This window comes from Halichoeres trimaculatus, unplaced genomic scaffold (genome assembly GCF_033239565.1).
Source record: "Halichoeres trimaculatus isolate MK-OKI-2021-1 unplaced genomic scaffold, fHalTri1.1 fHalTri1_scaffold_1, whole genome shotgun sequence".
NCBI lineage: Eukaryota > Metazoa > Chordata > Actinopteri > Labriformes > Labridae > Halichoeres > Halichoeres trimaculatus.
This window is the reverse complement of record NW_027437179.1, coordinates 42,863,746-42,890,101: the sequence shown is the minus strand read 5'-3', so window position 1 is coordinate 42,890,101 and position 26,356 is coordinate 42,863,746. Positions and strand designations below refer to the sequence as shown.

At 40.7% G+C, this 26,356-nt stretch overlaps 1 protein-coding gene across 16 annotated transcripts in view; it reads right to left on the bottom strand.

Annotated features, from left to right (window-relative positions):
* ptprt (protein tyrosine phosphatase receptor type T) overlaps positions 1-26,356 on the bottom strand; it is a 486,185-nt gene that overhangs the window by 19,630 nt on the left and 440,199 nt on the right. For 15 of the 16 annotated variants that reach the window (XM_074668102.1, XM_074668200.1, XM_074668111.1 and 12 more), the window contains 6 exons: positions 16,661-16,815; positions 10,262-10,397; positions 6,510-6,659; positions 4,780-4,953; positions 4,534-4,665; positions 3,128-3,253 (listed from right to left, as the gene is read on the bottom strand). In XM_074668102.1, the coding sequence (XP_074524203.1) occupies positions 3,128-3,253; positions 4,534-4,665; positions 4,780-4,953; positions 6,510-6,659; positions 10,262-10,397; positions 16,661-16,815 (873 nt within the window). The remainder of the gene's footprint in view (positions 1-3,127; positions 3,254-4,533; positions 4,666-4,779; positions 4,954-6,509; positions 6,660-10,261; positions 10,398-16,660; positions 16,816-26,356) is intronic. The other variant, XM_074668208.1, reaches the window with a different exon arrangement.

Here is a 26,356-nt window from a genome sequence, read left to right as displayed (position 1 = left end):
TAGGAGCAGGCGGCGAGCAGGAAGCGAGCAGGCGGCGAGCGGGCTGGCCATGGGGAACCTCTGGAGCTGTAGCGTCACGGATGGAGGAGAAAATAAGATGAGAGGAGAGGAACAAGAGGAGGTAGAGGGGGAGGACAGGTGGGGAAGGAGGTGATAAAAGAGCGGAGCAGGAGAAGACAAGAGGAACACGGGGAGGGGATATTTCTCCAAATGTTGTGTTGTTATCGAACCACCTCCAGCTCGCCGACGTTTTCTCTGCAGCTCTCTGTGAACTCAGCGTGTTTCGGCGTCAGACGTGCTTTTATTTTGACAGCTGCTTAAGTGGAAAGAAAGGTCACGGGGAGGAAAAATGCTTTTTATGTGTTCTTACATTTTATCTCTGAGGCTGTTGTTCCAGCGTGTATTTATACACGTCGAGCGAAGGGTCAAGAGTGTTTTTATTGTGCGCCCATGATTCCTCATCCTTCAACTGAAAAGTAAAGTCACTAAACATCTGAATTACGGGGCTGGGACAGTGGTGTGTGCAAGAAGGGGGCAAGGGGAGGCCACTGCCCCTTTTTGAGACATTCACTGTGGTGGAGGCGGGGTCTGGAGGAGCTTGTCAATCAAATCCTGCTCGTTAACTACTGTGGGTGAGAGCGGTGAGCTCTTTAGACAAGAGCTCAGCACGGATACGAGGATATGAGATGACAGAGACATAGAGAGATGCTGCAAGTCAGAAAAGTTCAGGCAGCTTACGCTCCAACTGAGGATGTGTCGCCGTAGTTTGAAGAAAAAGAGCGGCGCCAAAGTAAGTTTTCTCCATTTTCTTTTAAACGAAAACTGGGAAAAAAAAAGGGAAAGAAGACAGCCTACTCCTCTCAGTAGGAACGGGCAATGATTGGTGAATATTCAAAAAGTCATTAACATATATAAAAAAATAGAGCAGTTCATGTGACAATGGCAAAGGTCACAGTTGCGTCAGTTTCGCAAAACTGGACAAGAAGTTGTGCAGGAAACTATCTAAGATGCCCAAAGACTTTCAAAATAAAACACACCGTGTCTAAAATGGATTGGGAAGTGCAGGAACTCCTTCGAAAAAAATGAATGACAATAAGGTGCAGTGTAAACTCTGCAAGGTTAGGCTAGCATATCACGAGTCGTCAACAACTATGCACGCCATGTGACAGCGAGGCATGCAGCCACAGTCAGTGTGACGAGCGACGTGCAGAGCAGAACAGCCTCTATCTTTGTCAAAGTGTGATGTTGGCAGGTTTGTGTGTCTGGGTGGGTGTTAGGGATGGGTACTGAACAAGGTTATAATAGTTAACTAAAACAAAACTAAAAACTAAAATTTAAAACACATCGCAGTTAACTCAAACTAATAAAAACTAGAAAAGAAAACAAAAACGATAAGTAAACTAAAACTGTATCTTGTGTTCATGAAACTTACTGAAACTAACTACAATTATAGAGAAAATGCCCTTAGTTATAGTTTCTGACGATATTAACAGCCTTTAGGATTTAAATTAATCTGACACATTTTCCCAACCAATTTTTCAACAGTTTTCGGCAGTTGTCAGCGCCGTACGGCACCATCATAGCGACGTATATGGACGTGCTTGTTTACTGCACTGACTGGCTGTGCTCTGTGCTGAGACCAAACGTAGAGGAGCAATGAATCAGAGCATCTGTAATAGTTTGATTTAATCTGAGTCTGACTTTATTGTTACAGAGTCCAAGTTTCTAATTATTTAAACTCAGATTATATTGTTTTATATAGTTTTAGTTTATATTAATTTTATGTAATTTATGTTAACATAATTTTTATATAATTTATGTTTATATCTTTTATATTAAGTTCATATTATTTTCATGTGTTTAAGGCAGCAGCCAACAGTTCAGTATCAGCATTGACTGAGCAGTGAGCACTATGTTGAACTGGAAAATAAACTGTATGACAAAATATTTACTCTGACCTTTTTGAATCCTGCACCTGGTTAATAAGGTATGAAAAACTGAAACTAAACGAAAACTAAACTAAAACTAAGCCTTGTTGCAAAAATCAAAACTAAATAAAAACTGGAATGCCCGCTCCAAAACTAATTAAAACTAAACTGTAATGGAAAATAAAAAATAAAAATGTCAAAACTAACTAAAAGTAAACTATAATGACAAATCCAAAACTATTATAACCTTGGTACTGATTCAGGTACTTTTATAGGTACCGACCAAATTCTGTCAAAAGTACCAGGTACTGATTCACATAAAATCAAAAGGTACCATGTTTAGGTACCTAAACGCATCTTTGTGACTGTGAAGGAGTGGAAGAGGAGATTTTCCATGCTGGACATGAACATAGCATTTCAGGGTTATATACCGAAGAATAAATATTTTAAAACTACATTGTGTTATTAAACAAATTGATATATTTTTTTAACACGTTTACACACAAAAGTACCATTTTTACCGTTGAGTACCGGTACCGATTGCCAGGTACCAGGCATCAGTACCGCATGGTTTCAAATGTGAAAGGTACCCATCCCTAGTGGGCGGCAGCAGCTTGTGGATAATGTTTGAATAATTACGGGCAAATATGGAATAGCTCTTTGGGTTGAAAAGCCCATCCGTACTTCTTAGGTAGTTGGTGTTTGCATTGTCGTAGAAAACAATATTTTTGGGTCTTGAAGGATTGTTCAGGATGCCCTCTTTGGATCCCCCAAAAAACACTCTTAACTACTCTTTTGGAAGCCAAAAAAAGGGGCTTAAGTGTCTTCTCAGGAGCCAAAATTCACTGTATTGAGCCCCCACTGAACTGAAGGTGACAGATAAAAATGTTTTTGCAAATGGAGAGTTCCAGGACTTTTTGGAAAGCAGGAACTTTTTCAGTTGGAATTCACCACCTAGGAACTAAAGTCTAACTCCTGGTTGGCGTCTTTTACAGGAAGCATCTGTTCCCTTCATCTTGTAGCTATCTGTTTTTCTGTATTTCTGGTAGATTTGACGTCAGGAGGCAAAAACTCAACAGTTTGATAACAACTGTTATCTTTTGGAAAACCACAGAAAACAGAAAATATTTGGACATGAAACTGTGAGAGTCTCAGCAGATCACATCCAACCAACTCTGAGGTGAATCGTGCACTCGTACCCTCGCCATGTTACAGATCCTGAAGATCCTGTTGATGATGTCTTCGTCGATGTCTGCAGATATGAACTCCACCTGTATCGGACCGTAGCAACACGAGCTCTTCTCCGGCCAGTACTGCATACACAGCTGGAGAAAGAGACAGAGGAGATGTTAAAGAGGGGGTGTCAGACTTTGGGTCGTCTTTATTTTTGTCCCTCTGGTGCTCCCGTAGTATCTGTCCATAATTAACAGCTCATTAAACACTCTGTTTTTTTCCACCCTGGTGTTTTAAAAACCCTTATTTCAGTCTCTGACTGAAACACTTTGAAGCAGCTGCTGTCTCTTTAAGAGACTCTGCTCCCTGATTGGCCAGCTCTATGGATATGGAGCCAAAACAATGACTTAAATGTTTCGTATCCAAAATAAAATTTGGCATTGAAAAAATTTGTTATAAAAAATTATAATGACATCAAAACAGGAAACGAACATTTTTAAATGTGTATTTATTTATTTATTTATTTATTTATTTATTTATTTATTTATTTATTTATTTATCTTATTTGTTTTGTTTTATTTATTTGTTATTTATTTATCTATTTTAGATATTTAATTATTTTATTATTTTATGTATTTATTTATTTATCTATTGTATTTATTTAATTTAATTTATTATTTTATTTATTTGTTTATTATGAATTAATTTGTTTGTTCATTTATTAATTAATTTATTTGTTTGTTTATTTATTTATCTATTTATTTTTTAGCAAAATACAGACAGATTTAGGGATTTAAAATGTTTTTTTTTAATGTAAAAAAATAAATAAATAAAAAAAATAAATAAAAAAACTGATGCCTGAAAAGAAGAAATCAGAGTTAAAGCTGGATTAAAATGAGATCAAGCCAATTTGCACAAATGAGGCATAAAATAAGGGTTGCTATTTGACTCGTTAATTTTTCCATCACCTGACTGATAAACACGGGGAATAACGCCAGGCTCTGCGGCAGGTTTTATCCTCTTGAAAACTGATTTTTAATCAGCGCGGTGGAAGATAAACCTGTTTGTTAGAGTGGGAACATCCCCTCCCACACAGCTCCTGCTCAGGTCGCTGTACCTGTAATCCTGTGCTGAGCTGAACCCCGACATGTCAACATGTTGGTCAATAACTCCAGGTTTTTAAAGAGGTTTGTTTTTTTTTTTTTACAAACTGTAAGTAAAACTTTCTGTGGTGTCCGGGTGTAAAAGCCCAAGGACTGTCGATACACATTCACATTCATAGAAACAGTCTGCGGGCGTATTGATCAGGCGCTGTGATGTTCCAGTCGATGGGTCAGCTCCTGGCCGTCTGCTCTTTTTCTCTACCTGAGCGAGCCCAGAGCAGGTGTGTGTCAGTGTGTGTCAGTGTGTGTGTGTGTGTGTGTGTGTGTACCTGTGCTGCATCCATCTCATTCAGCATCACAATGGAGGAGCAGTTGTAGTCGAACACCAGTCTCCAGAAGTCGCCCATGGTGTTGGGCAAAGGATGCTGGGTAACGATGAAGGCCGCTGGCTGTTTGTGGCTCTGTTCAGAGAAACAGAAACACGGGGCACAGGGTGAGCAGAGAGTCATCGAACCGCCGGAGGATCGAGGTTAAAGCGGGTCGTCGTGTTCCCAAACCTCCGTCCCTGAACTTACGTCCATGAGGGCAGCGTTGATGTAGTTGGAGCTCTCTCCGTCCACCGATATGAGGAAGGGAAGGCATCGGTCCGCCGACAGAACGTCCAAACTGCGGTTCTTGTCGTGGTTCCTGGGTAGCAAACCCACGCTGCAGTCCTCTGGGCGGACTCTAGGGGTCACTATGTTGAGTGTCTAGAAAGAAAAACCACTTTAAAAATCTTTCTTTAAAGACAAAAGGAGGAGTTTGCACTCAGTGATTGGAGCTGGGATAATGGCCTGGTTTTCTCCCCCAAAACACATGGGGGCAGTGTGGTCTGTATCATCTGCCTGTGTTTTAGCCTTTAGCTTGTGTTTAAGCATTAGGCTTTTGTTTACACTGGCGGCTTTGCCTTTGTTTCAGCCATTAGCTTGTTTTTTCACCCTAAGCTAGTGTTTAACTTGTGTTTTCACCTTAAGCTTGTTCCCAAGCCCATAGCTTGTGTTTTAGCTGTTAGCTCATGTTTTAGCCTTGAGCTTGTGTTTGAGCATTTAGCTTTTGTTGAAGCCTTTGTTTTAGCCTTAAGCTTGTGTCTTCACCTTAAGCTATTTTTTAGCTTGAATCTTTACCTTTAGCTTGTGTTTTAGCGTTTAGCTTTGTCATAGCCTTTATTTTAGCCTTTAGCTTGTGTTTTAGCCTTTAGCCTGTGTATCCACCTTAAGCTAGTTTTTTAGCTTGCGTCATCACCTTTAGCTTGTGTTTTTGCCTTTAGCTTGTATCTACACCTTTTGCTTGTGTTTAAGCGTTTAGCTATGTCATAGCCTTTAGCTTGTTTTTTCACCCTAAGCAAGTGTTTAAGCTTGTTTTCACCTTAAGCTTGTTTTCAAGCCCATAGCTTGTGTTTTAGCTGTTAGCTCATGTTTTAGCCTTGTGCTTGTGTTTGAGCATTTAGCTTTTGTTGAAGCCTTTGTTTTAGCCTTTAGCTTGTGTTTTAGCCTTTAGCTATTTTTTAGCTTGAATCTTTACCTTTAGCTTGTGTTTTAGCGTTTAGCTTTGTCATAGCCTTTATTTTAGCCTTTAGCTTGTGTTTTAGCCTTTAGCTTGTGTTTTCGCGTTTAGCTTTGTCATAGCCTTTATTTTAGCCTTTAGCTTGTGTTTTAGCCTTTAGCCCGTGTATCCACCTTAAGCTAGTTTTTTAGCTTGCGTCATCACCTTTAGCTTGTGTTTTTGCCTTTAGCTTGTTCTCACAAAGAGTTAGCATGATGTTTCAATACATGAAACTAAAAAGTGCATGTTTTCTTACCTTAGCAGTTTTTTTTACACTTTAAAAGCAATTCAGTCATCATTCTTCTCTTTAAATATCTTAAAGAAAGATTTTTTCCCGGCCTTGACAGTGAGCTGGTGAATGTGACTCAGACTAAATCTAGTAAAACTACTTCTATGAAATATAGATTTCAGGTTTTGCAGTGTGGAGGACTTGCAGTCTGTGTTTGTGTAGGAGCTGAATGTTGAGCCCTGATCATAACTATCAGGACATATGAACCTTAATCACATGCTATGGAGTAAACATCCTTTAGACCTCCAAAAGTGACTGTGGAGAGCTGTGGGTGGAGTTTGATTTAGATTTTGGTGAATGGACATCTGGCAAAATGTTTTCTGTATCTTTGCATGTTTCTACAGAGGAGGGGACCTGAACCCTGCCCCAGACCTTTTGGCACATCCACCCAGGTGGAGCTGTGCTGGAGGTGTGTGTGAGGGTGTGTGTCCTCACCTGGAACTCGTCTTTGATCTGGCTGGAGTTGGTCTGAGGGTCCAGTCTGCTGATGTTGTAGTAGATGGCTCTGAACTCGCACACCGGTATGGCTGTGTTCCCACATAGACACGCCTCCAAGATGGCGTCGTGGACGAACACGTACTGCTCCTGAAACGTCAAACAAACACTGGTTAAACATCCTGCTCCTGTGGTTACGATCTGACGCCATCGGGATGAGCCGCCACAAACTTCCTGCTTTTATCAGACTTTTAGTGGATTCATCTTTCTGAGCGCGCTCCCTCTCAGCAACCTGAGAGTGAATAAAGAGTGTGTGTGTGTGTGTGTGTGCTCTGCATCAAGTGTGCTCTTTGTGCTCCAACGCACCCGCTGGTAAAAGCTTCAGCCAACGTGAGCTCCAGCCGACACCGTGCATGTTAATTCACCTCTTCCAGCGTTTACCTTCCCTCACCCAAACCTTCCCGTGTTTCCTCTCACACTTTATTCGTCCGTCGTCTCAAACCGTCTCGCTCCTCTCTGCCTCTTCCCTCCCTCCTCCTCCAGCGTTAATTGCCGCCCTTGGAGCGGAGAGGAGAGTTTCAAAAGCATCGCTAAAATGTCCTCGCTTGGCCATTAGCTACTCCAACCACACACACACATGGGAGAGTACATGAAAGCACACACACTCACACACACTCACACACTCCCCCTGTGCCTTTTAAAGAGGAATTACTCTGTGTCTTGTGAAGCAGGATTATAATGGCGTCAAGCAGCTTCAGCGCTGACACAAATTGGTCCCACACACGTTTAAAAGGAAGAGCAGAATGCATTTAGCTTGGTTTCAAGTGCAAACACACACACACACACACACACACACACACACACACACACACACACACACACACACACACACACACACACACACACACACACACACACACTCACACACATACACATAACTTCCCTGCGTCGTCTCAAACCCATTCAGAAGTCATTTCCCCGCCCGGTGTTGGAGCTGGAGCCGTCACTCTGAGAATGAGGCTGTTTTTCTTTCTTCCCGTGAAGTTGACTTTTTGGATACGCAGGTTTCCATCAGGGGTACAAATGGAGCGCAGAGGCGGGATGGATTACTTCAGCTTAAGGTGGCTTAGAGATGAAATGAACACTTCTGTTCCAAAATGAAACACAGAACATCTGAAGGCGCAGTCTTTAAAAATGATTGATCGGAGCGAATTAAAAGGAAACACAGAGAAGAGTGAGTCACTGCAGGTCTCTGCTGACAGACCGGCTCAACTTTTAACAAATAATCCTGTTTTTATGGGATCATGAGCTCCAAACTTTGGGGAATACAGAAGACGATTCATCAGATTTTTGACTGAGTGTATGGTTCATTTGTTGGTCATGGACACCAAACTTTTTGTGTCTTCAGTGATATTTTTACTACTTTTCTCCTGCGTTTGTCTGGAGATCCTACATGTAACCATGGCTGCATTGTTTACATGTGAAATCAGCTGTTAGCAGCCTGTAGCATGTCAATGCTAACTGGTGCTAGGCCAGATGTCTCCCCACACGGTGAGGAGAAGGAGGTGAGGTCGACGTGCTGTGAGCTAAGAAGTGACGACATGGACCTGTCCTTCCATTCATCGTTATTGGGAACATAAGATCTATCTCCAATAAGATGGACGAGCTAGCTGTGCTAACCCAGCAACAGAGGGAATACCAGAGGGCAGAGTAGCATCATGCTATTCACAGACATGGCTAACAGAGCTAACAGCAGACACCAAGGCCACATGTGAAGAGCTTCACCTGCTGTGAGCAGACAGGATCCAGGAGACAGAGACTGAACAGACTGCTGAAGAAGCTCAGTCCTGGACCCTGTGGAGGTGGAGGCTGGCTGACTGGACAATGATGGACAAGCTGTCAGCATCTATTTTCTTATGGAGCTTTTTACACTTTCTATACACTTTCTTACTTTGGTTTTCTTAAATGCAGCAGTGACTCCTGAATTTCCCCTCGGGGATAAATAAAGTATTTTTCTATTCTATATTTTTTTCTTAAGTGACGCAGAACCACAAGGTTGGAAACTGAAAGTAGAAGCAGGATGTAGAGGGTTTACAGCTCGGTCAGCTTTCCCTCCACTGGGAGATTTGAACAGTTTTCAAAAGACAGTTGAGGAAATGTCAGATGAGGCAGTCTTACGTTTCTCATCTCATCTTACCAAAGACTCTCCCTTTTCATGGGTCAAAGGTAGCCTCAGTAGTCGCTACTATAGTCTGTATATAGAGAGGACAGCGTGGCTCCACCATTTATCATTGTACGGTTTTGAAGCCAAAATTTCCCCGTCTCAGGCGCAGCCATTGGCAGCCAGAGTCTGTGCAGTCGAGACTGTGAGGGATTCTGGGAGAATCTGAGTGGAGCTGGGTGACAAATTATTATTATTTTTTTCTTTCAAGAGTCAAATCACTTCCTGACTCTACCTCCAGACATATTTTACAATCCCTGAAAAAAATATGCAGGAACGTCAGCTGTCAATCATCGTTAAACGTGACGTAAAACCTCGTTTTTAACCTCGTATAACTAATGAAAATGAAACTTTTCAGAAAAAAGAGGACTTAGATACAAGACAGCCAAATGATATCTTCAAATCACCACAACAATCAGACGTGAGAAACATTTCTACCAGGTGGATTAATTTTTTAAAGTTTGACCACAGCCCATCTGGAATGACTGGGGAGATGGATTTTTAACCTATACTGCAGCCAGCCACCAGGGGGAGCACAGTTAACAAAGTTTATTTCAGTTAGTTTTTAAACCCACACTACAGTTTAAGTGTGTTATTGTTTCTTTTTATAAAACTACATTTTTATTTTTATATCAGTTCAGGAAAACGTCAGTTTCGTTAATTTTCATTAAGTATTAAAATCTTTGTCCTAAGTGAACCAAACTGTGACGTGTTAGGTATTAGTCAGCCTTAGATTTTTCATTAATAAGTCATGACTTTTTCTCCTGCAGAGACGCAGTGACGACTCTAAACATGTGACTTTTATATTTTCCTCATCTCTGTAAAAGTTTCCTGACTCATTGTTTTCACTGACTCTTACATCCTCCTTTTCTCTTTGATTCATTTCTGTTTGTTGGAAAAAAACACTAAGAAAACTTTTCCTCTGATTAAACTGAGTCTTATTAAGAATTAATCAGCCTCATTCATGATTCTGATGTTGAGATTAAAAAAAACAAAAAATCAGAAAACTGGGCTCCAAAGAAGAAGAAAAATTTTCTCTAAACTTGAAAAGTTTTTGTTGCAAACTTTGTGTTTATCTCTGTGTGTGTGTTTGCAGGTGTGTCTGAGTTTGCATCACTCTCTACAAACACACACACACACACACAGTCCTCAATCTGAGTGTGTGTATGCGCGTGGTACGCCTGTGTGTGTTTGCAGTGGTGTCATCTATTATTCAGGAAATGTTAAATATTGATGGACTGATTGGGATGGATGAAATCAGTCTGTGAGGAGTTCAGAGACTCTCTGTCTCTGTTTTTATGCTCCTGACTCCACAGATACAGACGAGCTAACGGAGAGCTAGCAGCTAATGAAGCTAATCTCACTTTCTCTTTTTTCTTCTGTTTCAGGATTTCTTCTCTTGATTAAAAAGTTTCCAAACTTTACTTTAGATCTGACAGAAAGCTGCAGAGTGTGTTCATGTTGAGTCATCTGCCTCTTTTTAAACTACGGTCATATGTGTTTGTGGTTTGTGATCTTCACGCACGCTCACCTCTGTCTGCACCATGTTGACCCGCTGTGACCTCAGCTCTCGGATGCAGTTGAAAATGTCGACCACGCCTTCGTTCTCGGCCATGTCCAGCATGATGTCCACGGCGATGAAGCAGCCCGTCCTGCCGGCCCCGGCGCTGAGGGACAGAGAAGGAAATACAGTGAAGGATTCCTCCTTATTTCTGTCTGCAGACACTTTTACAAACAACAAATCCACGACTAACAGATCCCTGCTGACACAAACCTTCAGCTAGAAAACACAGTAAAGGTAGTTTATAAAATCTTTGTTTCACTTCAGTATGGAAGCCCATTTCAGCCAGTTAAAAAAAATGAGATAATAAAGTCTGAAACCATGAAATTAAAAATTCATAATTATGAGATTAAAAATTCAGAATTATCAGATAAAAAGTCATAATTTTGAGATAGTTTACAGGAAGAAACCTTCCCAAAGACAGAGCGGAAGCTGTACTCTGAAGGTTGCTCTATCTAATGTCTAATATGATAGAGAAATGGATTGTGGGTACACTGAGACATATTTTAAACACTGTACCACAAATAAAATAAGAACTTTGCTCACAGACTGACAGGGAAAAGAGCTGAGCAGACGCACCCTTAAAAGGACTTTGGGGATAAATATTTCTACTATGGCAAAATTATGACTTTTTATCTCAAAGTTCAGACTTTATATCTCATAATTTTCAGATTATCTCACATTTTTGTCTTTTATCTCTTAATTATGACTTTTTATCTAATAATTTCAAATTTTTATGTCATAATTTAGACATTTTGTTTCCAAACTTTGATCTTTTTTTCACGTCTCATCATTTTGACTTCAAATCTCATAATTTCGGCCTTTAACTATTCAACCTCATGTAACTCATTACACTTCTTAATGTTATAATTTTAATTTTTTTAAATCTATCTTTATTTTTATAATCTAATGATAAGTAACTATCTCATAATTTTGACATTTTTTATTTCATAATTAGAAATTCTCTCAAAATTATGACTTCTTATCTCATAATAAACACTTTTTCATCTCATAACTGACTTTTCAACTCAATTATTTTTTCTCATTATTTTAACTATTATTCTCATAATTATGACTTTTTTTAATCTTATTATTATCATTTCAATATCTAATAATTTTGCTTTTTTTTACCCCTGATTTTAATATTTTTATCTCATAATTAGTAATTATATCTAATAATTTTGACTTCTTATCTCAATAATATGATTTTTATCTTATAATTTTGACTATTTTCTCATAATTTTAATTTTTTAAATTTCATAACTAGTAATTCTCTCTAAAAATGCTGACTTTTATTTTTATAATTAACACTTTATATCTCATTACTATTATTTTTTCCCATTATCTTGACTTTTTGTCTCATAATTTTGACTTTTTTTATCTTATTATTATCATTTTTTTTATCTAATAATTTTGCTTTTTTTCCCGAGTAATTTTGACATTTTTATCTCATAGTATGTAATTCTATCTAATAATTTTGACTTATCTCATTAATATCACTTTTTATCTTATAATTTTGACTATTTTCTCATTATTTTTGACTTTTTATTTTAATAATCAGTAATTCTCTATCAAAATGTTGACTTCTGTTCTCATAACAAACACTTTTTTTAATCTCATAACTACTATTTTTTCCCATAATCTTGGCTTTTTGTCTCATAATTTTGACATTTTTATCTAATAATTCAACTTTTTTCTTAGATTTTTTTCTAATAATTTTAGCTATTATTCTCATAATTATGACTTTTTTAAATCTTATTATTATGCATTTTTATATCTAATAATTTTGCTTCTTTTCCCATTATTTTGACTTCTTTTCTCATAATTTTGATAATTTTTTCACATAATCAGTAATTCTATCTACCAATTTCAACTTCTTATCTCATAATTGTTGCTTTTTTCATCTTCTTAGTTTGACTTTTTTTTTTTTTGTAACTGGCAGAAATGGGCTTCCATACTTCATCCCTCACTGCACCACCTACAGCTCCCAGTGCCTCTCACAGACCCACAGCCTCACACTCTTCATCTGTTTTCATGTTTTTAATGCTTCAATAACTAAATATTTGTTGCCCAGATTCAGTTTTTCAATCAGCAGCAGGATTTCACTGATTGTTCGACAGAAGAACTGATGTGACGCAGTAAACAGAGTCAGATATGAAGGCAGAGCTTCTTCTTCTTCTTCTTCTCTCTGGCTCACACAGACGTGTAGCGACTATGATACTGCATGTCAGATGTTAAAGCGACACATCCGGAGCAGAAACGCCTCAGGGAGAAAGACAAGAGCAGGGACAGGAGAACAGATGGACGGACGGATTGAACAGGCGAAGTGGGAGATGGAGGAGAGAGGTTAGTGATTGGGAGTGATGGAAGTGGTCGTCACAGGGGAGAGATCAAGGGAGGAGAAGAGAGGAGGAGGCGAGGAGATGAGAGGGATGAAGCGTGGAGCGATAGGGAGAGGGAGGGATGGAGGCTATCTTTCACTTTACAATCCCCCAACACGGGAGGGGGGAGACAGAAAAAGGAAGGAAGGAAGGAGGGAAGGAAGGAAGGAAGGAGCGCCTCGGCAGATTACCTGTCAACCTCTGTGATTAATGTAGAGACTGAGGTACTGCTGGGCCTGTGTGTGTGTGTGTGTGTGTGTGTGTGTGTGTGTGTGTGTGTGTGTTTGGATGCTCATGACACAGGCCAATAGCGTCAGAGTGCCCCCGGAAATTGGAAGTGACTGCCATAACTTCCTGCCTGTCTGTCCACAGACTTTAACCGGAGCCGTCTGTTTCCTCGTCTGCTCGGCTCGTTGGTCCGTCCGCTGTTCTCTTCCCCCCTCTCTGTCTGTGGGAACCTTTCATTCCTGATCTTATTACCTGTCTGTCTCTGACCCGTGGTGTGTGTCCCTGTCTAAAAACACTGCTTCCTCTTTTCCTCTCTGTTCTTTTAAAGGATCAAAATAACTTTCTCAGTTTGACGTCTCAAGTTTTAAAAATCACGTTTTTCTGCATTCGTCTGTTTTTCTTAGAAAAGCTTGAATACTCAGAAATGGGCATGTGGCAGGGTTTCAAACCTGCAGGGACAGTTAAATATGTCATTTTACCACAGGAGCTCCAGGTCACAGAGAGCTGAAGCCAGCACTGAGTCAGACTTTCAAAATAAAACATTAAAAGTGAGGCGAGAAAGTCAACCTCATTGGTCAAAACAGAGTTTTAAAACTGGAAAAAAGGAAAAGTCCCCAAATAAAAATGATTAAATATGATGGTACCATTAAAAAAAAGGAGGTGCTGTGCCTTTTTCACTCTTAATTCTGTCCCTCCAGGACCCCTGTAGTCTCTTTACATGATCAACGCTTCCTTTGTTGCTGTCTCTTTAAGGCGTCACAAACCCCCTTCACTCTGATTGGACAGCGTACTTTCTAGGGTGGGAGATATACTGATCCAACCCCAGGAGGTGGAGCTAGAAATGCTGCAGTCTGATTGGTGGAAAGAATAATCACTTCCTGTGTGACAGCGGTAATAAAGAACAACAGATAACCTTCCATGTTTTAAACTTCCTGTTTTTTTGGTAAATCAGCATCACAAACAGGGTTCCTTTGTTTACTTTGTCTCGTTTTTCTTCTTCGTTGGATTAATTAGTGGGTATACTGTGACACGCTGCTGAGGCATCATGCTATTATGTAGTTGACACGGCTATCAGCATCTGGCTAACATGCCTCCTACCAAGGCCCAAGACTGAGCGTAGAGGACTGAACTGAGTAATGCAAAGTGGTCCCACTGCAAAGTGGTCCTACCGATAACTGCAATAACTGTCTAATAATTTTATAAAGCATTAATATAAAAAATATTATTCTGGATATTTTCATATTTTAAATGTGACATAATTTACCCCCCCCCCCAAATTAATAAATAAATAAATAAATAAATAAATAAATAAATGAAAATAAATAAATAAATAAATAATGAAAAAATATAAAATAAGATAAATGAATAAACAAATAAATAACAATAATAATGTTAAAAATAAATAAATAAAAATAAATAAATAAATAAAATAAAAAATGAAAATATATAAATAAATAAATAACAATAATAATATTAAAAAATAAATTAATAAAAATAAATAAATAAAAATAAAATAAATAAATAAATAAATAAATGAATAAATAATACTAGATGGAAAAAAATAATAATAATAATAATAAAATAATAATAATAATGATTATTAAAAAAACATGTTATTTTAGAAATAATTTGGTGGCACACTTGCAGTAGGTTTTTTTCATTTTTCTACTTCATCCCCCCTTCTTTGGACAACATGAACACACACACACACACACACACACACACACACACACACACACACACACACACACACACACACACACACACACACACACACACACACACACACACACACTCACACGCACACACGCACACACACACACACACACACACATCTCCTGGTCTGTAAATTAGATCGATGGTGTTAACCTTTAAGAAGTAGGCAGCAGGAAAAAAAAAAATCACCTTCCACCCCACTTTCATCGCACCTCGACATCAGTGGACGGAAACAGAGGAAGGAAAAAATAAGTGACAGTCTTAAGATCCCCATGGCGACAGTATATTTAACCTCCATGTTCTGTTCTTTATGGGATGTAACAGCTGAGCTGAGGGCCGGGCTGTCAGCGGGCTCGGGCTTAAAAAGGTCAGCGCTCTGACAAGCCCTGGAAAAAACGCAGAGTGGCTTTCTCAGATTGGAGGAGCTCTTAACATTAATGTATTCTATTTAGTGGTCCACCTTAATACGCCTCAGAGCGGCGAGCAGGAGGAGGAGGAGGGGCCACAGAGGGAGGTGAACCCCCAACCCGTCAGAGCGGGAAGACACGGGGCCTTCAAAGGGTCGTCACAGCTCCTCACTGTTCCTGAGATTAACCCACGATTCAAAACCTGTTTCATCCTCTGATCAGCGTCTACCTTCACTTTACGACTGGACTGTGCAGAGGTTATCTCTAAAGAACGAAAGCTTCCTTCCACCCTTCATCTCCTTTCCTTACTTACTTTCCTACTTTTCTTTATTTCCTCCTTCCTTTCTTCCCTCAATTATTTTCTTTCCTTCTTTCCTTCCATCCTTTGTCCTTTCTTCAATTCCTCCTTTCGTGTAGATGAACCAAAAATACCTTCCTGCCTGCCTCCCTTCCTTCCTTTCCTTCCTTCCTTTCCTTTCCTTCCCTCATCTCCTCTATCCTTTTCTTTTTTCCTCCCTTATTCCTCTTTTCCTTCCTTTCCTTTCCTTTCCTTTCTTCCTTTCCTCCTTTATAAATTCCTTCTTTCCTTTATACTCTCTACCACTTTGTCTTTCTTACACCCTTGATCCCTTACGTTATTTCCTTCCTTCTTTTTAAAAAGCTAAGATTCCCTTCCTTTCTTCCTTCTTCTATTCCTTCCTTTCCTTTCCTTTCTTCCTTTTCTCCTTTTAATCCCTTCTTTTCTTTAAACTCTCCATCATTTTGTTTCTTTCTTCCATCCTCCATCCCTTATTTTGTTTTCTTCCTTTATTTAAGCTGAAGCTTCCTTCCTTCCTTCCTTCTTTCTTTATTTCTTTTCCTTCCTTCCCTCCTTCCTTCCTTCCTTCCCTTCTCGATCTCCTATATCCTTTTCTTTTTTCCTTCCTTGTTCCTCCTTTCCTTCCTTCCTTCCTTCCTTCCCTTCTCCATCCCCTATATCCTTTTCTTTTTTCCTTCCTTGTTCCTCCTTTCCTTCCTTCCTTCCTTCCTTCCCTTCTCCATCCCCTATATCCTTTTCTTTTTTCCTCCCTTGTTCCTCCTTTCCTTCCTTCCTTTCTTTCTTCCTTACCTCTTTTCTTAATTCCCTCTTTCTTTTAAACTTTCTATTGCTTTCCCTTACTTTATTTCCTTCCTTCCTGTTATGAAGCTAAAGCTCCCTTCCTTCCTTCCTGCTTTCCTTCCTTTTGTCCCCCAATCCCTTTGTCTTGTCTGGCAAGATCCTTTCCTTCCTTTCTTAAATTCCTTTCTTCCTTTCTCCTATTTATTTATTTTTGTTCCCTTACTTTATTTCCTTCCTTCCTTTCTTGATGCCTTTTTCTGCCCATGTCCTCCTTCCTTCCTTTCATATTCCTCTGTCCTACCTTAACGTCTTTCTTGTCTCATTTCTTATTTCTTTTTATTTCTCCTTTTCCTTCCAGTTTTAGGGTGAAAGATCAGAGAAGGTTTATTGTGATACTGGCACATTTTTACATATTAATTAAAATCTTTAAAACCTGCTTTAAGATCCATTAACACCAAAGAAAAACAACATATTAAAAAAGGAGGAGCCGGTTCCTGCGACCCTTCCTGTGATAACCCTGAGGCGTCGGCGTTCTTACCTGCAGTGCGCCACGATGGGCCCGGCGTCCGGCGGGTTGAGGAACTTGACCTGTCGTATGAAGCCGAGCAGTCCGGTGGCGTAGCAGGGGACGCCGTGATCGGGCCAGCTGGTGAAGTGGAACTGACGGAGCTCTCTGATCTCGTGGTGACCCTTCTGAAAGAAAAAGAAAAGGAGGGGACGTTACTTCAGGATCGTGTTTTTCTGTCCCTCACTCGCAGGAACCGGCTCCTCGCCATCGTCCCATCCCCATCCTGATGATGACGGATGAACAGCGCTCAGGAATCCTATCATGGCTCTTTGGGGAAAGACTGACAAGAAGACATATCACGGTTCAGCAGCCTAATTTACAGCAGGGACTTCAGGAGTCTGGGGGGGGGCGCTGCCTCTTTGGCTTCACACAGAAAATAAATCAATCTTCTGGATGTCAGGACGGCACTTTGGGCCACTTCTGGGACCACGACGACTTATCGAGGCTCATTTGCCTAATTTCTGGGGGAGATTTGAGGAAACTGATGGCCATTTTGGCTCCACAAAAAAAAGATTAATTGATTTCACAAATCTCAGGATGGCCCTTTGGGGAGGGACTTATACGAGGAGATGACATGGTTCAGTTAAGCCGCCTAATTCTCACAGACATCCCAGCTTTCTAACCGCTCCTCCTTCCTGAAATCAGGACATCTCAAGAACTGAGATCTGTCACAAAGATTCAACACACTTTCCTTTCACCACTCAAACAGCTCGAAGTGAGATATGCAGTTAACCCAGTGGTGTGCTGAGGAGGGAGGCAGGCAGGTGTCACACCATTCAATGACCCAATGGTTGAGAAACACGCCCTAAAGTGGCCTCTTCGGAGCCAAAACACATGTGAAAGACCCTTTTTTTGGAGTCAAACTTGTGCCTAAGTGCTCTCTTGGGCACCAAAAAGTGCAAGAGTGCTTTCTAAGGAGCAAAATTACACACTGAAGTTCTCCAAACATGCGCTAAAGTGATCTCTTTGGAGGCCAAACTTGCTCTTGAGTGCCCTCTTGGGGCCAAACATGCTTTTTTGGGAGTCAAACTTGCCCTAAGGTGCCCTCTTGGGAGCTAAACTTGCACTAAAGTGCTCTCTTGAGCCCAAAAACCATGTGCTGAATTACTTTCTTGGGAGCCAAACATGCGCTTAAGGCTTTCTTAGAGAGAATAATAGCGCTAAAGTGCCCTCTTGGGCCCCAAACTGCATCACAAATTGCTTTCTTGGGAGCAAGATCTGTGCTAAAGTCCCTTCTAGACAGCCAAACATGCACTAAAGTACTCTCTTGTGCCCCAAAACACATGTCTTAGTGCCTTTTAAGGCAAAAAACATTCTCTAGCATGCTCTCTTGGAAGCAAAACTGCACACTAAAATGCCCTTTTGGCAGCTAAACTTGCGCTAAGATTCCCTCTTGGACCAAAAACCATGCACTGAAGAGTTCTCCTGGGTGACAAACATGCAGACAAAGGCTTTCTTAGGGAGGAAAACATGTGCTAAAGTGCCCCATAGGGCGCTAATCTGGCACTAAGGTTTGCTCTTGGACCCCAAACTGCATCCAGGGTTGCTCTGATTGGAGCCAGACTTGTGCTAAAGTGCATTTTTGTCGGCCAAAATAGTGTCGACATTTGGCTGCTCTCTTGGCAGCCAAATGTGCGCAAACATGATCTCTTTGGAGGCCAAACTTGCGCTCAAGTGCCCTTATGAGGCCTAAGATGCTTTCTTGGGAGCCAAACTTGCCCTAAGGTGCTGTCTTGGGCCCAAAAACCATGTGCTGAATTGCTCTCTTGGGAGCCAAACATGTGCTTAAGGCTTTCTTAGGGAAAAACATGAGCTAAAGTGCCCCCCTGGAACCCAAACTGCTTTCTTGGGGGCAAGGTCTGTGTTAAGTGCCCTCGAGTTAGCCAAACATGTGCTGAAGTGCTCTCTTGTGCCCCAAAACATATGTCTTAATACCCTTTTGGGCACAAAACATCCTCTAGGGTGCTCTCTTTAAAGCAAAATTGCACGCTAAAATCCTATCTTGGGAGCCACACACCCCCAAAAGTGCCATCTTGGGAGCTAAACTTGCTAAGATTCCCTCTCGGACCAAAAACTGTGTACTAAAGAGTTCTCTTGGGAGCCAAAGTGCCCCTTTGTCAGCCAAACAAGCCTTAAAGTGCTCTCTTGGCAGCTAAATGTGCGCAAACATGATCTCTTCGGAGGCCAAATTTGCGCTCAAGTGCCTTCTTGAGACTAAACATGCTTTCTTGGGAGTCAAACTTGCCCTAAGGTGCCGTCTTGGGAGCTAAACTTGCACTCAAGTGCTCTATTGGGCCCAAAAACCGTGTTCTGAATTGCTTTCTTGGGAGCAAAATGTGTGCTTAAGGCTTTCTTAGAAAAAAACTTGTGTTTACGTATTTAACACGCACTAAGATTTGCTCTTGGACCCCAAACTGTATCCTTGATTGCTCTCATGGGAGACAGACCTTTGCACAAGTGCCCTTTTGTCGGCCAAATATGCCTGAAAGTTCCCTCTTGGGGGCCAAACTTGCGCCCAAGTGCCCTCTTTGGGACAAAACAAGTGCTTTTTTGGGCCCAAAAACCACGTGTTCAGGGAGGAAAACTTGAGTCTTGAAATGTTCTCTATGGAGCGAAACCTGGCGTGGAATTAGTGCCCTCTTCAGTGGCCAGAACGCGCCGTGTGTGCCTTTTTCTCCTTTTGCCTCTACCTTTAAAAAGTCTGTGGACTCCACTGACTCACTCTATAAGAATAAAACACTTTGTCTGAATCATTCCATGAGGACAGAAAAATAAAGCACATCTAACCTCAGATCAGAAACCTTCACACCACCTCCAAAGCCTCCAAATGTCAGCCCCTGTCTGCTGTGACGTCTAACACCTGTCTCCTGTCAGTCTGAAAGCGTCTGACGGCGTTTGCCTCTTTGTAGACGTCAGATACACGCTGAGATACTGTATGCATCCTTTCTTTAGCCGACAGCGGTTCGGTTTCTCTCCACAGCATCAATAATTCACAGGCATCGATTGCATTAAGCTGTTCCAAACTTAAACAGGCTCTAAAAGGAGACGTCCTGCTCCTCCACGGCTCGGCTTACTCTCTATGTTTAGCTCTGACGGAGGGAGGAAGCTGTTACTGAGGCGATGGCTCTGGCCCTGCTGGAGAGGGAAGGTCGCGCTGAAGTGTTTGCTTTGGCTCAGAGCGTCTGAGAGGCCGGGCTCAGTGTGAGGAGAAGGAGAGAGGAGAAACAGGTATGAACGGAGAGATGTGGGAGAGGAGATGAATATTGATCCAGAGGAGAAAAGAGAAGAGGATGAATACAGAAAACCACAGGGTGATCTGATCAACTCCACTTCTCCTATTTCTTCTGTAAGAGCCATTTCAGCAAGTCAGGTTAAGATCTTGAATTTAAAACAAGAAGTCTGAATGTTTGGACTGAGCATGTGCAGATTTTCAAACCTCTGCTTATTCACATGTTGTAGAAATCCCTGAATCTGTTCTTAAAATGTCTCTAGATCTTCATCAGATCCTCAAGACTTACTGAAATAACAAGGCCGACACTCAAAGATCTGCTATGTGGCTCACAACGTGTTAAAGAAGTGGGGCCTCAAACACCAAGGACTTTAAATTTACCCACTCATCACTGCCGGGTCATTTTTGGTGCATAAGGAGTCTTTTTCAATCCAAAAGGTGTTTTCTCCAGCTGGATATGACATTTTAAAGAAGAAGCCTCCTCCCTGCTCTGTGTGGTTTGGTATCCCAGCATGCTTTGGGTAACAAACCAGCTGCTTCCTTTAACCAGGAGCAACGTTTCCAGCACATAAGTTTGCTTTCAGTGAGACCAGGGAGGTTTGCAGAGCTCAACATCCAAATATTTCCTCTTTTTCTACTTTGCAGCTGCCAAATTGTTCCCTGAACTTCACACTAATAAAGCTTTTACAGTCAGGGTTACATACAAATCAACTTAATATTGGTAAAGTGAGAGAAAAAAAAGTGGTGTGAGAAAGAAATATTTCAAAACTGATCAGAAAAATGAGCAGGAAAAGTGAGAGGAGACAGTTTGAGGAGGTGTTTCAGTCGACTGTACGGAGGGTTTCTCTTGTTTGACATGAGCAGCCAGCCTCAAACATCCCTCCAACCATCTGTCCTCCCTGTTTCCTATGCCCTGCCCTGGACCTCTGTGCTGTGTTTGTTGGCCTGGACTCTGTGTACCCTGCACAGCCTCCTCCTGTGTAGTTTGGTGTCCGCTGTGGCTCGCAATTGTTTGGTTTCTCCAGATCTGAGTGCCATAAAGCAGATTAGACTTCTGCTGCTCTGGCCGCGGTCCACGGGGTGTGCTAAGCCCTGTCGCGGATTATTCTTTGGTTCGACAAAAACATGTTCTTGTGCTTGACTTGTAAGAAAAGAAAACGTGGTCAGCAGCTCTGTGCTTTGAGAGATGACACAGCAGGTTCTTCGACAAGTCATCCTCAAAGTGACGAGACTCCGACAAAGAAGTAAGAGCTGAGACAGAAGCAGCGTCTGCTTGGGCTCAAAATAATCACTCACAGAGAAACTTCTCTGAGAGATACCTTTGGTTTCGAAACGGAGGAGGAGTCACTCTGAATACTGAGTGATATTTCAAACTTCCGTACGTTTTTAGCCGTCCTACTCCTTCAAATTTTGTCTGATTTTAACTGTTCAAGATTTCAACTATTCAGCTGTTTCGGAACATGGATGCTGTGACTTTTCTCATCTGTAACCCTTAAAACTTTTGATTTATAAAGCTTTTTCTGACAAAATTGGCCCCTTTTGAAATGAAAGTGAAACTTCAGCATTACCGCCTAAATCTCCCTCAACTTTGAGATGCGAAAACTTCAGCATACTTCCACTTACAGACCTTACTTTTGCTTTAACACATTGACAACTCTTTTGGCTATGCACGTATGATAGAACTTTTAGATATCTTTTACAGTTTTTTAGATTTTACTGTTTAAGCGACACAAAGTTTCACAAAAATCGCTGCTTTCATAGTGTGTATTATCAGCAGTCAGAGTGAAGGAAGCTGCAGCTAGGACATAAAAAAGTCCTTAAATAAACTTCTCGGTTAGATACCTTTGGTTTCCATGTGAAAAGGCAAAAAGGAGGAGGAGTCCCTCTGAATACTGAGTGACATTTCCAACTTCCGTACGTTTTTGGCCGTCCTACTCCTTCAAATTTTGTCTGATTTTCACTGTTCAAATTTTAAATTATTCAGCTTTTTCAGGACATGGATACTATGACTTTTCTTATCTGTAACCCTTAAATTTTTTGATTTAATCAGCTTTTTCTGACAAAATTTGCCCCTTTTGAAATGAAAGTGAAACTTCAGCATTACCGCCTAAATCCCCCTCAAATTTGAGATGCTGAAACTTAAGAATACTTCCACTTACAGACTTAATTTTTGCTTTAAAATGTTCACAAATCTCTCACCTTTTAATGCATTACATTGAAGAATTTAGATATCTTTACAGTTTTTGAGATTTTACTTTTTAAGCGACACAAACTTTCACAAACATCGCTGCTTATACAGTGTGTAATATCAGCAGCCAGAGTGAAGTAGTCTGCTGCTGGGGCATAAAAATTTCCATAAATAAACCTTGGTTTCCATGTAAAAAAGCAAAATACTGAGTGATATTTTCACACAAAATGAATATATATGTTGAAATGCTGAGTCCGCGATTTTCATCACCATTAAATTCTTAAAGTATTCAGCTTCTTCAGGATATGGGTGCTATAACTTTTATCATATCTATTCCTTAGACTTTTGTATTTATTCAGCTTTTTCTGAAAATTTTTTTCCTTTTGAAATGAAAGTGAAACTTCAGCATTACCGCCTAAATCTCCCTCAACTTTGAGATACTAAAACTTCAGCATGCTTCCACTTACAGAATCCATTTTTGCTTTAAAATATCCACAAATGTTTTGGCTATACATGTATTATACAACGTTTGAATATCTTTTACGGTTCTTGAGATTTTACTGTTTAAGCAACATAAACTTTTACAAGAATCACTGCTTTTACAGTGTGTAACATTAGCAGCCAGAGTGAAGGAAGCTGCTACTGGGATGTAAATATTTAACGATAAAAAACTATCAAAGTATTAGAATCATCACTCTAGAATTTTTTGAAAAATAAAAGTAATAACAATAAAAATAATAATCATGGTTATAATAATCAAATTAAAAAAAATGTAAAAATCAAAAAAAAAAAAAAAAACATCAAAACATTCCCGGGCTTCTCTTGCTTCTATCAAAGGGAGTATCTTGACAAAACATTGTGCTGTTTGGCCACAAAATGCCCAAATCTGATACAAAACCAAATTTTCCTGTAGCCTGCTGCAATGTTATTTTTGACCTCCATCTTCAGCTCAGCTCCACTCCTAGCTATGTTTTTAGCTCGCCGTCCTGCCCTCATTTCTGGCTTTACAGACATGCGAAACACATCGATGTTTTCTTGAGATTCTTGTTTACATTTTTCTGATAACAATTATAGTTTTGCCACAGCTACAGAAAATTCAGACCCTACTTTTTGCTTGTTCCTCCTCTGTCTCAAACAGAAGTTATCAAACAGCTGCAGCTCTTCACAGCCTAACGAGCAGGTTACCATGGAAACCTTTCATCTGTCATCTGTTTATACTAAATAACCAAAACATCCAGGAACAAAGACACACATATGTGCTCTTTCTGTCACAAAAACACACAAAAGACCTTTAATATGAACTCATTTACTGAAACTCCCATCACTACTTCAGTTGTTTAGTTTTTTATACTTTTTTTTTTGCATTTTTCCCTTCTCGCACGCTGTTACCTGCCTCACCTGAAGAAACTGCTCTGATTCTGAAGTCCTCTGTGACCTGTTTCTCCCTCTCGCTGTGCTTTCCTCTTTCTTTGAGTGTCATGCTGTCACGCCGTCACCCTCCCTTCCTCGGCGCTCCGTTAATCTCGTTGGATGTGCCATTAATAAACCTTTTCATTAAGACCCTGTTCTCATTATTCTCTGCAATTAAAGCTGTTTAACTCCGGAGCAGAACCCCCAACATTTTCCTCCTCTCACTCCCTGCTGCTCCCTTTCCCTGCTTATCTGGCTTTGTCTCTGCTCACACACACACACACACACACACACACACACACACACACACACTGCTCACACACACACACACGCAGGGAGGGAACCTGCCTTACTTTTCAAATGGAGAAGTCTGAATTATGTGTGTTTGTGTGAGCAGTGTGTATTTGTATGTACGAATGCTCACTTCAAAATGACAGGCGTTTCCAAATCAGCTTTGAATTTTAGACTACACACACTCACACACACACACTCTCACACACACTCAGAGGTGGTATGGATTAATGGCTTGCTAAATGAGCTGACAGCGAGGACTCCAAGACTCGTCTTCATAAGCTGCTTTGGCGTGAGTGAGGCGGGGAAGAAATACTGCACAGGAGGAAAAATATGAGCAGGAACTGGAGGAAATAATGTCAGCCAAGAGGAAACGGGACAATTTAAGGATTTATATGTGTCGCTGTGATTTTAATGAACTTTCAGAATCAATAACGTAGATTCTTTAAAGTGAAATTCCACTGTAGACTGTCAGACCTACCAAAAGCTGGGTGTAATTTCTCTGCTTCATTTTAAGAGTACCCAACTTCAGCTCATCCTTAATGATTAAATACACATACTTTAATGTCTGTCTTATGTGCCTTAAGATTACCAGGGGTATGATCTGTTTAGAGTCTGTGCTAAGGTACCATGAGGCGTCCTTCAGCGCGTTTCCAGTTAGTTTCACATTTCTTTTCAACAGCCACTGTTTGCATCAAGGTTCCTTCCTTTCTTGTTGTTGGATAAACAAGGAACCCTTCAGCAGCTGTTTTAAGGTACCGCTAAGCAATTGGTTGGGGGTTCCTTCAAGATGTTGTGTTTAAAGCATTTGTCATCATTATTTATTTCAAGGAAACTGTAAGTATGTTACAGCAAGGGTCCTGAAAAGTCCGTATTTGGGTACCCTTTGGCACCATATGCTTTTTTCATTTAGCTTTCAGCATATTATTCAAAGTTTAACTTAATGATTGTATCTGGGAACCAGTATACACCTGTTTTTACACATACTGCAATTATAAGCACTCCTAAAGGTGTAGTCAGCGATTGTCTCATCTGCACTATTTGTCAAAATCGCCGTATTTCTCCTCTCCATAAGTTACCATCACTGACAGCATGTTGAGAAAAAGTCAGGTTTCAATACACAGCCTTGGCTCTGAATTTCAGCAGGTAAATACTGTGGCTCAGACCGAGCCACCAGAACAGGGTACACCCCCACACACCTAGGGGGCGCTGATCAGACAGGTCTATGACCATAACAGAGGGAAGACCCGGGTCAACAGTGGTCTGGCTTTCTGACGGTGGGGGGAACTCTGCGATTTAACAGAGCTGAAAACAGACGAGGATGTCAGCGTCTTTCTGCTGGACAGGTTAGCAAGATTAGCTTTGTGCTGCTTCACGTCACAGTAACAGTAACAACATTCATCTTATTGTCTAATCTGCCAAAATGTCCTCTTGTTGTGATGTTATCGATTCTGGCAGTCGAGTTGTGGCGACTGTTGTCTGACGAGTCAGGGTTATCAAAGAACCAGGAAACCCAAACAACAGCAGCGAGCTAACGATAGAAATAGCTTTAAAACAGCTGGAGCCGACGAGTGCTGCAGCTAAATCTCCTGAGGACAGCGTCCTCCCACTCCGTCGTACGTCTGTGGGTCAAGTCTCTTTCAAAGGCTCAACAACCTGGTCCTTTCTATGTGGAGCATCGCACGTCTTTGATCGGAAAATATCTATAAATCTAAATATTATAATATATTTTGCTACAATACTACTAAAACTCCTCACATTACTACGACTTTCACAGCAATAAATATGGCTTCACGTATCATAGCGAACTGACCCTCGAGCGTTCGCTGGTCCGGCCTTCGCCATGTTGGTCAGCTACACAGTTTCTACAGCCGTTTCCATGACGATGCACGTCCATCATCTTTCTGGCGTGTAGCTAGGGGTGGGGTATGAAGGGAGAGGTGGGTCTAAATTTGTTAATCAACAACCTCTCCGTTCGTTTTCTCCCAGACCGCTGTCTACACCTTTAATTGGTGGTTTTGGGGTACCCTTTGCAGCTGCTTTTGTCATAGGCGTCAGTTTTTACTTCAGTGTACACTAATCGGACATGACGCTTCAGAGGTTTTACTCATCTTTCTCCAGGTTTTGTCCAGCATGTGTCCCAAAAGTGTTTTCTTTTAAGAAAGTCTTAAAAAGCTGTTTTTATGTACCCATTGACATCTGTTTCTCTTCTGCATGCAACTTAAAACCTCCCTCACAGTTCTTTTAAAATAGTTTTCAGCATGTGATTCCAAGTATTGTTAAAAATCTGTATCTAGGAACCTCTCAACCATGTTTATCTGTAAGATGCTAATCTTGGGCACCATTGATAGTCAAGGTACCCTCAGCAAGAAGAAGTTGCTCACACCAGCTGTTTTAAGCCCATTTCAAAGTTTGACCCTGTGTCTGTTTTGAGGTACCCATTAGCACGTTTTCGGTCAAAGGCTGTTTTTGGGTACCTGACAGCATCAGCTTCCTGTGAGCATGTAATTTAAGACTCTAATGAGATTCCTGTAAATTTAAAGCATCT